This window comes from Protomyctophum bolini (assembly GCF_963924005.1).
Source record: "Protomyctophum bolini genome assembly, chromosome: 21".
NCBI classification, from domain to species: domain Eukaryota; kingdom Metazoa; phylum Chordata; class Actinopteri; order Myctophiformes; family Myctophidae; genus Protomyctophum; species Protomyctophum bolini.
In genome coordinates this window covers 30,246,738-30,259,237 of record NC_137882.1, presented here as the reverse complement: position 1 = coordinate 30,259,237, position 12,500 = coordinate 30,246,738, and the positions used below count along the sequence as shown (strand labels likewise).

Genomic DNA, 12,500 nt, shown 5'->3' with positions numbered 1-12,500 from the left:
ATTTATAAAAAAAAATGGCCATAAAGTCGCACATGTTCTGAGGGGCGTGGCTACCGTTACAGTCTATGAACGGGATCCCCCTCCCACTCGAGTCAAAATAAAAACCAACTAAGAAGAAGGGGGGAAGTCCCGCCTCGTTGTCTGGGCCAGCCAATGGGCCAGCTGGGCCCAAACGGATCTAGAAAGATGGCGACTTACAATTCAAGGACTGGCAGGCTTCATTTTACGTTCATGTTAGACCCGGGGAACGCTTTGTCCATATTTTTTTACAGTCTATGGTCCAAACCTTTTCCACCGGCAAATGACTAACCACTCAGGAAGTGGACAGTCAAATTCATGCATCGTTCCTCATCTTTGAAGGCAGACTGGGGCAAAATGTAGTCTCTGTGTCACACAGACTACATTTTCAGGGGGCCCGTTTAAACCATTGCTGTCTGTCTGAATTCATTAAAACTGTTTAGTAGCCAAAAACGTCAAGACGTCTAATTGCCTATTATGTAATGGATGCCACGGGCGTCAACACGTCTCTCCCTTGGGAATTCAATTTTTTTTTGTTTTCACATCAATATTTTGAAAATTCCTCTAATCTGGCGTACAGGTGATGACATGCACATTACATGCATAATAGAATTACACATTATTTCTTTCGTTATAATGGGAGAATTGGCACTCTAAATGGGATAAATTATATAATGGGAGCCTAAATTGGTGACAACCTGGTGGAGCTGAAAGAGTTAGAATTCTGATATACTTATAGCTACTAGAAATCTACAAAGCGTTGAATAACAATACAATATACGTAGGTTGCAGGTTCAGGTTTATTTGTCATATGTATAGATTAGATACAGAGTATAAATACAATGAAAATGATTTTGCTCAGAGCACAGTCTTATATACACAGGACAAAAACAAACATCTATAGTGCAAAGAAAAAGACGAAAACACAAAAAGTGCAAGTGAAGTGACAATACAGTGCAATAATACAGTTCAGGGTCAGCTGTTCAGCAGCCTGCCTGCCTGGGGGAAGAAACTGTTACTGAGACGGGTGGTGCGAGATTTGATGCTCTGGTAGCGTTTTTTTTGGATCATGTTGTGCTTTAGCTATTGAAAAATAGCAGATCTTCTTAGCGCGCCACCGAGTGGCGCGCTAAGAGCTTGTAGGTCTGCCATTTTTGAAAAATCGAAGAACGACTGACATTTTTAGAATCTGATCTCAGTTCAGAATGGGTTAATCAGACCAGTGTGTGTCCAGTGGAAACCTCGTATGAATCTGATCTCAGATCAGAATGGGTTAATGATGTTGTGGGCTTTTTTCATTACAATAAGGGTAACAACAACAACAATAACAACAACAATCTTTGGTCTTGCCTGATTGCAGAGCTGGAGGAGGCCAACCGGAAGTGCCCGCCCTGCTGGTACGCCTTCGCCATGCGCTACCTGGTGTGGGAGTGCACCCCCTGGTGGATGGAGGTGAAGCGCGTGGTGCAGGCCATTGTCATGGACCCCTTCCTGGACCTGACCATCACCATCTGCATCGTGCTCAACACCCTGTTCATGGCCATGGAGCACTACCCCATGACGCCCGAGTTCAACCACGTGCTCTCCATCGGGAACCTGGTACGTGTGTGTGTGTTCGTGCGTGCGTGCGTGTGTGCATGCCAATTTTTTTAGGACTCGAACTTCGGCAGGAATTTTCGAGCGAGATAAGACATAACTTATGACAGGAATGCACTTTTTGACATCATCGCAGAGATATATTTTCGAGTGGTTGAAACCCATTAATTAAGATTCGAGTGCCAACCCTAACGAGCGAACATTCGAACCTTGAATGTTTGGGGGCAGCCTTAGTGCATGCGTGCATGCGTGTGTCAGAATCAGTTTTATTTGTCACATCACATTACAAGTATAATGTGATGTAAAGAAATACTTTGTTGTGCAGGCACTCATTGCAGTTACGGGGGATAGAGACAACCGTGTGTGTGTGTGTGTGTGTGTGTGTGTGTGTGTGTGTGTGTGTGCGTGCGTGTGCGCGTGTGCGTGCGCATGCGTGTGCATCGCGTGCATAAAATAACTGAAAAAAGTAAATTGGAAAAAGGCACGCAATTTTGTCACGGCAATGTCAGTCAAAATGACATTTGAAGTTTACAATGTTATACAATTGGTTCTGTCCTATATAGGAAGGGGGGGGGGCATGTCTGCTCAAATTAACCTCAACATCATCTAAATATTATCGTCTCTTACACTCGAGGGCCACGTTGACCCAGACAGTATGGATGCAAGACTGTTCTCAGCCGCGTGCTCTGTTTGACCCCGCCGGGCCGCCGTAGTCCAAACGGGAAAGTGCATACTGTGTAGTTGTTTGACCTGCGGGGTCCCACGCCATAGACATTATAAATCATGGACGCCCCTTTTTCCGGCTCTGGAGCGTACAGTATATATATGTGCTCAAGGGAGGGCAAAACTGCCCCGAAGTACCGAGGAAGTATATGTGAGCGTGAGTCACAGAGAGCGCACGTTCGGGTCTGATAATAAGTCCCGGAAAAAAAAGATGCGCTTCCCCGCAGCAGTATACCTGCTGGGAAGACATTGCTCCGGCCGTCACATTGTATAGCCTCTGTCACGCGTAAACACTCAAAAGAGTCTGTGAATGTCCTTACAAGGTATACCTGAGGGGTCGGTCGGTCGGTCTGTCTCTCTCTCTCTCTCTCTCTCTCTCTCTCTCTCTCTCTCTCTCTCTATCTCTCTCTCTGTCTCTCTCTCTCTCTCTCTCTCTCTCTCTCCTGTTCAGTGTCACATGTGTTTTGATCACTCGGCTCTGGGAATCTCCTCCTTTCAAGTCACCATGTGTACGTGTCTGTGCTCATGGGTGTGCTTGTGTGTGTGTGTGCTTTTTTGGTTCATGGAGACAGGAGTTCCTCAATGTGACACGTCTACGTGACTGATATCACACACACACACGCACGCACATACGCATGCATGCACACAAGAAGGGGGAGAGGAGAGGAGAGGAGAGGAGAGGAGAGGAGAGGAGAGGAGAGGAGAGGAGAGGAGAGGAGAGGAGAGGAGAGGAGAGGAGAGGACCCAGGGGTCAGCTAATAGGGTCAGAACCCTGCAGGGAGCGGTTAAAAGGCAATGATGGCATGCAAACCAGGCGTCCAACCATGGGTCACGACCCCCCCCCCCCCCACACACACACACACACACACACACACACACACACACACACACACACACACACACACACACACACACTCACACTAACTGCAAGATCACTCTAGTGTTTAATTAGCTCTATATTGTGACAGTAATGCTATAGAGTGTTTGTTCAGTAACAGTGTAAATAGCTCCATATTGTGACAGTAATCGTTGATAGTGTTTGTTCAGTAACGGTGTTAAAACCCTGCAAGACCCAGATGTATTTCTACTTTCAAACAAAAATATATATATATATCAAACAAATAGTTTAACACTTCAAGATATAAATGTTGCCCAAAAGAATCGCGACATAGGTTTTAAAATGATACATTCCATAATTATACTGTATGGGGAGAAGGCACGGTACATCCATCACAGCGTTCAAAGTTTCTCCCGGCGTTCAACACGACACATCAGTGGCGTTAAACAGTACAGCATTCAAAACAACACCAGGAAGTATTCTGGTCTGGTGTTAGAGAGGTTTACAAAAGTGAATAATAGCGACATCTGCAGGATCTGAGGTTTACAAATTGTGATTCCGGGAGACGTGGCAATACTAGAAAATATGTCACTTCCTGCAAATCCAGGAAACATGAATGTGGGAGATGTAGTTCCTATAAGTGATTAACATGTAGTCCAAAACTGGAGAAGAAACCCATTTCTATGAGGGAGACAGAATGACTCGGGCGTAGACACGACACAAGGTCGAACAACATGTTAGAGGACAGATAAAATGAAGGTTCTGGGGAAAACGGGAAAAACAGTTCTATCTACTGGCTCCACGGCTAAACCAGACACACGGAGGAGAGGGAAGTGATATGAAAGTCAGCGGGACAGCGTGATATGAAAAATAAGATATCATTTGGGATGGGGCCGGGGCACATGAAACTCCATTCACAAAGACCAATGCATTCAAATGATCCATCACACTCTGCAATGATTACTGTCATAATATAGAGCTATTTAACACTGTTGCTGAACAAACACTCTATAGCAATGATTACTGTCCCAATATAGAGCTATTTAACACTGTTACTGAACACACACTCTATAGCAATGATTACTGTCCCAATATAGAGCTATTTGACACCGTTACTGAACAAATACTCTATAGCAAATTCATCAGTGTACAATTACAAATTGTTATAGAGTGTTAACAATGATAAAACTCTTACCTAACAAACACTAGAGCCATGTTGTCTACACTCTCTCTAAGTGTCACTTTAAAGGGCCTTTACCACAGAGGAGAGGAGTGTTGTTCTGAACAAAGACTTATTAGCTGTCAGCATTACTACCATCACCTCCTTATGTAACACACATTACTACCATCACCTCCGCACTGAGCCTTATGTAACCTTGTGCACGTGCGTGCGTGCGTTTGTAACCATCACATTATCAACAGCTGCAGTGTCATCTTTGCTCTGGTAAAGTCTTGTCAGAAGGCAGAGCGCTCCCGACCGCCCTGCAGCTACTGTAGTGTGTGTGTGTGTGTGTGTGTGTGTGTGTGTGTGTGTGTGTGTGTGTGTGTGTTCCACTTTCAGGGACAAAATGCTAGACATGACACTGTGCACCAATTCTTGGATTACACCGTTGTTGTCGGGGAGAAACCCTTGTACCATTTTTCTTTTTTTGATAGAAGCCGATCTATACAACTTCACACTGCGCTACAAGCTTGCCTCTTTTTGGCAATTTTATCATTAAACATTGAGAGTGGTGGGTGTGTGTGTGTGTGTGTGTGTGTGTGTGTGTGTGTGTGTGCGTTCATGCATGTCTGTGCGTTGGTCAGGTGTTCACAGCAGATATGGTGCTGAATCTTGTAGCGTTGGACCCATACAACTTGTGTGTGCGTGTGTGTGTGGTGGAGCAGGTGTTCACAGGGATCTTCACAGCAGAGATGGTGCTGAAGCTGGTGGCGTTGGACCCATACAACTACTTCCAGACGGGCTGGAACATCTTCGACAGCGTCATCGTGTGCCTCAGCCTGGTGGAGCTGGGCCTGAGCGACGTGGAGGGACTGAGCGTGCTCAGATCCTTTAGACTGGTATGATCCTTCAGACGGTCACACACGCACTTTAGATTTATCCTTCAGACTGGTATGATGCTTCAGACTGGTACAAACACACTTTAGACTTATCCTTCAGACTGGTATGATCCTTCAGACTGGTACAAACACACTTTAGATTTATCCTTCAGACTGGTATGATGCTTCAGACTGGTACACATGCACTTTAGACTTATCCTTCAGACTGGTATGATCCTTCAGACGGTTAAACACGCACTTTAGATTTATCCTTCAGACTGGTATGATGCTTCAGACTGGTACAAACACACTTTAGATTTATCCTTCAGACTGGTATGATGCTTCAGACTGGTACAAACACACTTTAGATTTATCCTTCAGACTGGTATGATGCTTCAGACTGGTACAAACTCACTTTAGACTTATCCTTCAGCTGGTTTGATCCTTCAGACTGGTACAAACGCACTTTAGATTTATCCTTCAGACTGGTATGATGCTTCAGACTGGTACAAACGCACTTTAGATTTATCCTCCAGACTGGTATGATGCTTCAGACTGGTACAAACGCACTATAGATTTATCCTCCAGACTGGTATGATGCTTCAGACTGGTACAAACGCACTTTAGATTTATCCTCCAGACTGGTATGATCCTTCAGACTGGTACAAACACACTTTAGATTTATCCTTCAGACTGGTATGATCCTTCAGACTGGTACAAACGCACTTTAGATTTATCCTCCAGACTGGTATGATGCTTCAGACTGGTACAAACACACTTTAGATTTATCCTTCGGACTGGTATGATGCTTCAGACTGGTACATACTAACTGTTGATTCGAATGTTCGAACCGGGAGGCATAATCTTCCGTTCTTTCCTCACGCTGTCACATCTAAAGTCTCTCTAGAAGCGTTTATATTCCAAACGAGATGCTTCCGGAAGTCTGTAACAAAATCCCGTTTTAACTGTCAGCCGGTGTCCCACATGGAGATATGTGTATGTGCCTGTGTCTGAAGACTGCAAACTGACTGGGAAAAGTGTACTTGGCAATCAATTCGGCTCACTGGCAGAGCCTGATTGGTTGAGCCTCAATTGGCTGAGGCAGAGGCTGGAAATTGCACAGGTGAAAGGAGTTGGCCTCATTAGGCCCACTGGCAGAGCCTGGCCCAGGTGAAAGGAGTTGGCCTCATTAGGCCCACTGGCAGAGCCTGACCAGAGCCTTTTGTGGTGGTTCTGGAGAAACGTGGGTCCGACTGAAGACACACATGGAGTACGCTGCAGAAGGAAAGGCCAACCAAAGAAACACATGGAGTACGCTGCAGAAGGAAAGGCCAACCAAAGAAAAAAATAAAGCAATCAAAAAGACCTAAGGACGCCTATACACGTCCAAGGCACCCCATGGTTTTGATTCCCAGGACGTGTCCACACATCCTTAGCATAATTAGTGTTAAAGATTTAGTTTTATTCATAAGGTTTTCAATAACACTTCCATTTTAGTATCACATTTCCATATAGTGTCACATTTTAGCCATCTGAAGAGTTTGAGTTTTAGTGTAGTTTTAGTTGACCCAAATATATAATTAGATTTTTTTTTGCTACTTTCAGAGCGCAACACCCAAGCACAATAACACGTTTGTGTTACTATGCTTAACTCATTTAAGTGTGTGTGTGTGTGTGTGTGTGTGTGTGTGTGTGTGTGTGTGGGTGTGTGTGCGTGTGCGTGTGCGTGTGTGTGCGTGCGTGCGTGTGTGTGTGTGCAGCTCAGAGTGTTTAAGTTGGCGAGGTCGTGGCCCACTCTCAACACGCTGATCAAAATCATCGGGAACTCGATGGGAGCCCTGGGGAACCTCACGCTGGTGCTGGCCATCATCGTGTTCATCTTCGCCGTGGTCGGCATGCAGCTGTTTGGGAAGAACTACCAGGTATGCTTAATATTCTGGCGTGTGTGCGTGCGTGTGTGAGCGCGTGCGTGGGTGGGTGTGTGTTAGGGGGACGTCTCCCCGTTGGCTTGAAGGATAGCCAGATAGCCTATAAAGTGTTGAAGTCTGAGCTGCCTGATCATTGATCAGCTCTTCAAGCTGATTAAAAAGTAAATAAAGTTTTAGGCAGCAGTCACTTATTCCCTGTGTCATGTACAAGTGCAGACAGGAAGGGGAGTCTCACTTGTTTCCTTGAAGTGGTTAAACCGATTTTGAGAAGCTCTAAGTGCTCAATTTCAGAGGTGTCTGGGAAAAATGCAAAATGTTTATTTTGGCCTTCAATTTGCACAAGTACAACTAATTGAAATTAACACCCCAAAATGATACTATTGGTATTTCACACAGGTGTTGCCAAATAACTAATTCTCTTGCCAGTCAGATGCGCATATATGACATATCTAGGTCATATCAATTTAATCAGCAGAGGCTGCAGAGAGAGGGAGGGAGAGAGAAAGATATGAAACCCCAAAAGAGTCCCTTCTGCCAACTAGTCCTGGGACTCATTGATCACTCACAACCCAACAACTGTGTCCAGCCTCAACCTCAGACCAGCACTGCTTCACAACCACTAATTAGAGTCAACCAAATTAGTAAACTAATAAAAATACACATATCTGGAACATTGGACTATAATCAAACCAAAGCTCAAAACACACATAATTGTTATCTGGCCCTAAAACATGAATATAAACTGTCTGAGTATCTGTTTTCGGTCAAAGGCAGATCTTGACCAAATACAGAGTGAGTGACCAAAGTCTGGCCATAGAGAAAGGACAACACAATCTACCTCCAGAACAGAGAGGCCTCTTTTCCACCGGTTGGTTCCCAGTGGGAACCGGTTCAGTTCTTTTTGGTTCTTAGTCCATGAGCCAGAGCTCCAAAATTGAAACGTTAATTATGAATTGAGTGGGCAAAACCATACCTATTAGATTGTTATCACCATTAAACTTCCCCAATTGAGTACTTACACGAAGACAATGATTTATTGTATTACAAATTTTACATTTTTAAATATGCAAATGAGGCATTATGTAGGAAAATATGCAAACACACACACTCACCACGGACACTTTAATACTGTACATTTTGATAATTTGCATATTGTATTGTGTAAGCTAATGTACTATTTGTAAGTTTGATATTGTTTTGTGTTATTTTTTATTTCATTGTATGCTTTGGCAATACTGTAGTAATACATTCATGCCAATAAAGCTAATTAGAGAGAGAGAGAGAGAGAGAGAGAGAGAGAGAGAGAATAATGCACTCTTCTCGGTTGTTACTCACAACTTCACAAGCAGCAGCTTTCCTTGAAGCAGTTTTAACGCAGGGCCCCGCAACTTATTGGGGCGATTTTTGCAATGCATTTAACAAATGAAACTCTCAGCGAGGCTTTGAACTTTTTTCTCTACAACTCGACTTTGTGTCTTTCAACTTTCCCACCACCACACCGCCCTACACACAGTCGCACACCGTCCACTTGACCACCACGTAGTGCGCTTGATAGATGACGCAGACACACAATGCCAGTGAGATTAATGTGAAATATGCAAAACTAGATTTTAGGACACAGACACGCATTGTCAGCGAGTAAGTAGGCCTACTACTAAATGTGAAATATATCAACATGTTAGAAAAACTATAGATATTGGGTCTGAGATGGAAAGTGATTAACATTTATAAGCCTATTAAAAAGGGAGGGGGGACGCTGCCCCCGCGAGGCGCGAGGCCCTGTGCGACGGCACCATTCACACTACCCTTAAAGCGGCCCTGCTCAATATATGTCCGCAATAACCTAAATCTACAATGTTTATCAACTAACGTTTTCAAATAAGTAGTGAAAGTAATCTACAATCTCACAACGTGTCGCGCTGCAACGCGTTGTGAGCTTGTAGATCGGCTATTTTCAGCATGAAACGAATTGCAAAAGAACTTATACTGGATCTCTTGTCCGCTAGTCCCTTCCCGACATTTTATTTGTTGACGAAATTGTCAGTATATTTAGTCGTCGTTGCAGTCGTCATAGCTTAGTTTTCATTTAGTTTCCATTTAGTTTTCGTCGGTGGAAAAAGGTATAGTCGACGAACAGTCTTAGTTTTGGTCGACGAAATCGACACTCATCGCAACACAGAAAAACTCAAGTAAAAAAAAAAAACTGAGTATATCTTCCCAATTGGAGTTACTTTCCACCACGGGGTGTTTTTCTTTATGAGTCATGACGTGCGTGCGTGCGTGCGTGCGTGTGTGTGTGCGTGCGTGCGTGCGTGCATATGTGTGCGTGCGCTAGCGTGGGAGACTTGAGGCAGACCTGGGGCCATATATGATCTCCACAGAGGAAGCACAGAGTGTCCCAGACTGAGTCAGCAGAATGTCTTCCTCAGATGTGTGCTAATAAGACCAGCAGACAGATACAACACCCCCCCGTCCTCCCCCTCCCTCCTCCTCCTCCTCCTCCTCCTCCCCCCCCCCAGAGAAAGCAAAACGGGACGCTTCTGTTTGGAGAAACTATGTCAGCCCATGGCACTGCTTCTCAAACTGCGGGCCGGGGCCCACCTCAGGGGTCCCAGGGGCTCCTAATATAAGCTATATTAACTCAAATTAAGTCAATATAGCGTCACGGTCAGTTTAAACTGCTGTAACCACAATATATACATTGGCTTTGGGTTGTATGTTATTGTATTTTCTTATTTTACACAGATCTTGTATGCAGGGTGTCCCAGCTGGCACAAAATACAAATCACGTTGACAAGGACAATGTTTGAGGAACATTGACCACCTTTTGGCAGTTTAGAATGGGGGCGCTCGTGGTGGCGTGTGTTTTTGTGTGTTTGTTTTCAATAATTGTATAGTAGTAGTTATTGCTATTCAAGTGTTAGTGCCAGTATAATGAGATGCAGATGAAACGGGGTGATTATTGTGATTAATGTAAAACAGACCAATGTTCTAGGGCACTGGTTCCCAAACAGTGGGTCAGGAGTCCCATTTGTGGGTCACAGACACATTTTTATCTTTTAGTTTCTTACATTTTCGGTTTCAGTTATTATTATAAGCCTATTTAAAAAAAGAATCATGAATCATTAAATAAAAAGCAAACATTTTCATGCTTTAAAAACAAATTCAATATTTCTTTCTACAGTAATATCATGAAGAAACTAAATAAAATAATAAATTAAATGAATTAGAAGCTTGTAGATCTTCTATTTTCACTAGTCTGGGTCCCGGCGGGGATGCATTACATTCCTCTTTCGGGTCACAGGTTAAAAAAGTTTGGGAACCATGTGCACTGCTCTATAGTTATACATTCTTTACAAGGAACAGTCGGTGGTGAGTCATGGCAGCGATGTTAAAGCAGCACTGTCATGTCCTGTTCACTTTTAACCTGCTCGGCACACAGAGTTCGGAAATGCTGTACCGGGAATGTGTGCTCAGTTCTTTTGAGTGCACTGGGCGGTGAGTCTGTGGCATCGTAGATATAAAAACCTATATATCTATGGAGATATACAGACGGCCCCAGAGCTGAAGGAGGCGTCTACTGTAGCTTTCTGTGTCTATGGAGATACAGACCCCCCCAGAGCCTAAAGGAGGCACCTACCTTTCTGTGTCTATGGAGATACAGACCCCCCAGAGCTAAAGGAGGCGCCTACCTTTCTGTGTCTATGGAGATACGGGCGCCCCCAGAGTCGAAGGAGGCGTCTGTCTACCTTTATATGTCTATGGTATAGTGAGTGTGCATGGCTTATTTATGAACGACCAGTTAAAACCATACACCTCCCTGTAGGTGGCCGTCAGCGTTGGGTATATAGGTTAAAAACATTAAAAAAGAATCCTGTTACGTTAGAAGATCACCTTCTGGGAAAAGTAACTCGTTAGATTATTTTTTGCGTTTTTTTGCGTTACCGACAAATAAAATCCCCCACTCGAGGAGGAAAAGAAAACTGCAGCCTACCAGTGTTGGAGACAGAGACGTTCTGGGCTTGCTTCACCATGACTATTATTTTGCATTGACGTGGATTTCCTCCATTCCCTAATACATCCAGAAATAGTGTGAATATACTTCCACAGCCTTACTAAATAATAAACTATCCATCTTCTCTCAATCTCTGTCATTTTGTGTGGGTCACACCAAAGAAATATTTGGTGTGACCCACAAATATTTTATTTAGTTTCAAAATAACGCAGGCTATACAATATTTTGGCAGTTTATTCCAGTGGTGAAATGTCCCAGTTTTAAGTAAAACATGCGAGTACTTTTCCACTGCACCTGGTTTTTGGTTCCCAAAACTGTTCCATCCCAGACAGATGTTTATTTATTTATATATTTTCAGTTGGCCTATTTGAGTCCTCACATGTCAGGGCTCTGTGTGCTTGAGCTACACCTGAGGCCGTTTAAAAAAAAACAATAGTCCTCTAAAGCTCTTGCTGCTATGTCAGAGGTGCTCACACTTTTTCACGTATAAAAATGCATTTTTTTGGCCGGAAGGAGAAATCTTGTCTATGGGGTTTTCTCTTGGCAATATCAGTAGAGGGCATGAGTGGAGTAAGTATAAGTATTGAGTGAGTAAAGAGCACTTTTGGACAAAAATAGCAGATCTACAAGCTGACAACGCGTCGCAGCGTGACGCGTTGAGAGTTTGTAGATCAGCTATTTTTTGGGGCGGCAGCCACCAGCACCCCAGCACTCCCCAGCTAGTGGAGATGCGATGTGTATACGATATGGAAAAATACTGTGTTCAAGTGGTTCAGGAGACTTCGGAGAAAATAAGAGCAAATTCTCCTGAATGCTGCCTTCCCGTGTGTGCATGGAAAGGACTGGCATTTTGCATTTCTTTCACCGTAGTATAGCCTGGAAAGGGCAGTCGTTTTACAGACGGGTAAAAGGGCAGGGGCTGAATCCCCCTTTGATGTCTACGTGTACACGTCCCTGGGCGTTATAGATTCCCTTTACGGGAGGGAGTCCCGTGGGTCTTGAGTGTCTACAGTCCAATGTACTTGCACCCTGCATGCTACAATGTGAAACTCAAGGATTGTGGCTTTACCGCGCGCAGGCGTGTATAGGCTTGTTGTGCTTTAATTCGGCATCAGTCCAACTCCTTGCTTTTCGTGCAAAACGTTGATTGATCGTTTAGAAAATTAACATGCAGTTTCTGTCTGTGTCTGTCTCTCTCTCTCTCTCTCTCTCTCTCTCTCTCTCTCTCTGCCAAAGCAGAGTTATATGACATAAAACGCATAACATTACGTACGGTATACAGAGACGACACGTGTACAGTACATAGCATCTGGTGCCCGCTGACATTTCTATATGGGTCCCA

General features: G+C 44.0%; 1 protein-coding gene across 1 annotated transcript in view; it reads left to right on the top strand.

The window, feature by feature from the left end:
• Window positions 1-12,500, top strand: part of scn5lab (sodium channel, voltage gated, type V-like, alpha b) — a gene marked incomplete at both ends in the record, with an annotated part of 143,496 nt that overhangs the window by 60,916 nt on the left and 70,080 nt on the right. The window contains 3 exons of the mRNA XM_080793847.1: window positions 1,379-1,617; window positions 5,063-5,236; window positions 6,976-7,137. Coding sequence (XP_080649973.1) covers window positions 1,379-1,617; window positions 5,063-5,236; window positions 6,976-7,137 — 575 coding nt within the window. The remainder of the gene's footprint in view (window positions 1-1,378; window positions 1,618-5,062; window positions 5,237-6,975; window positions 7,138-12,500) is intronic.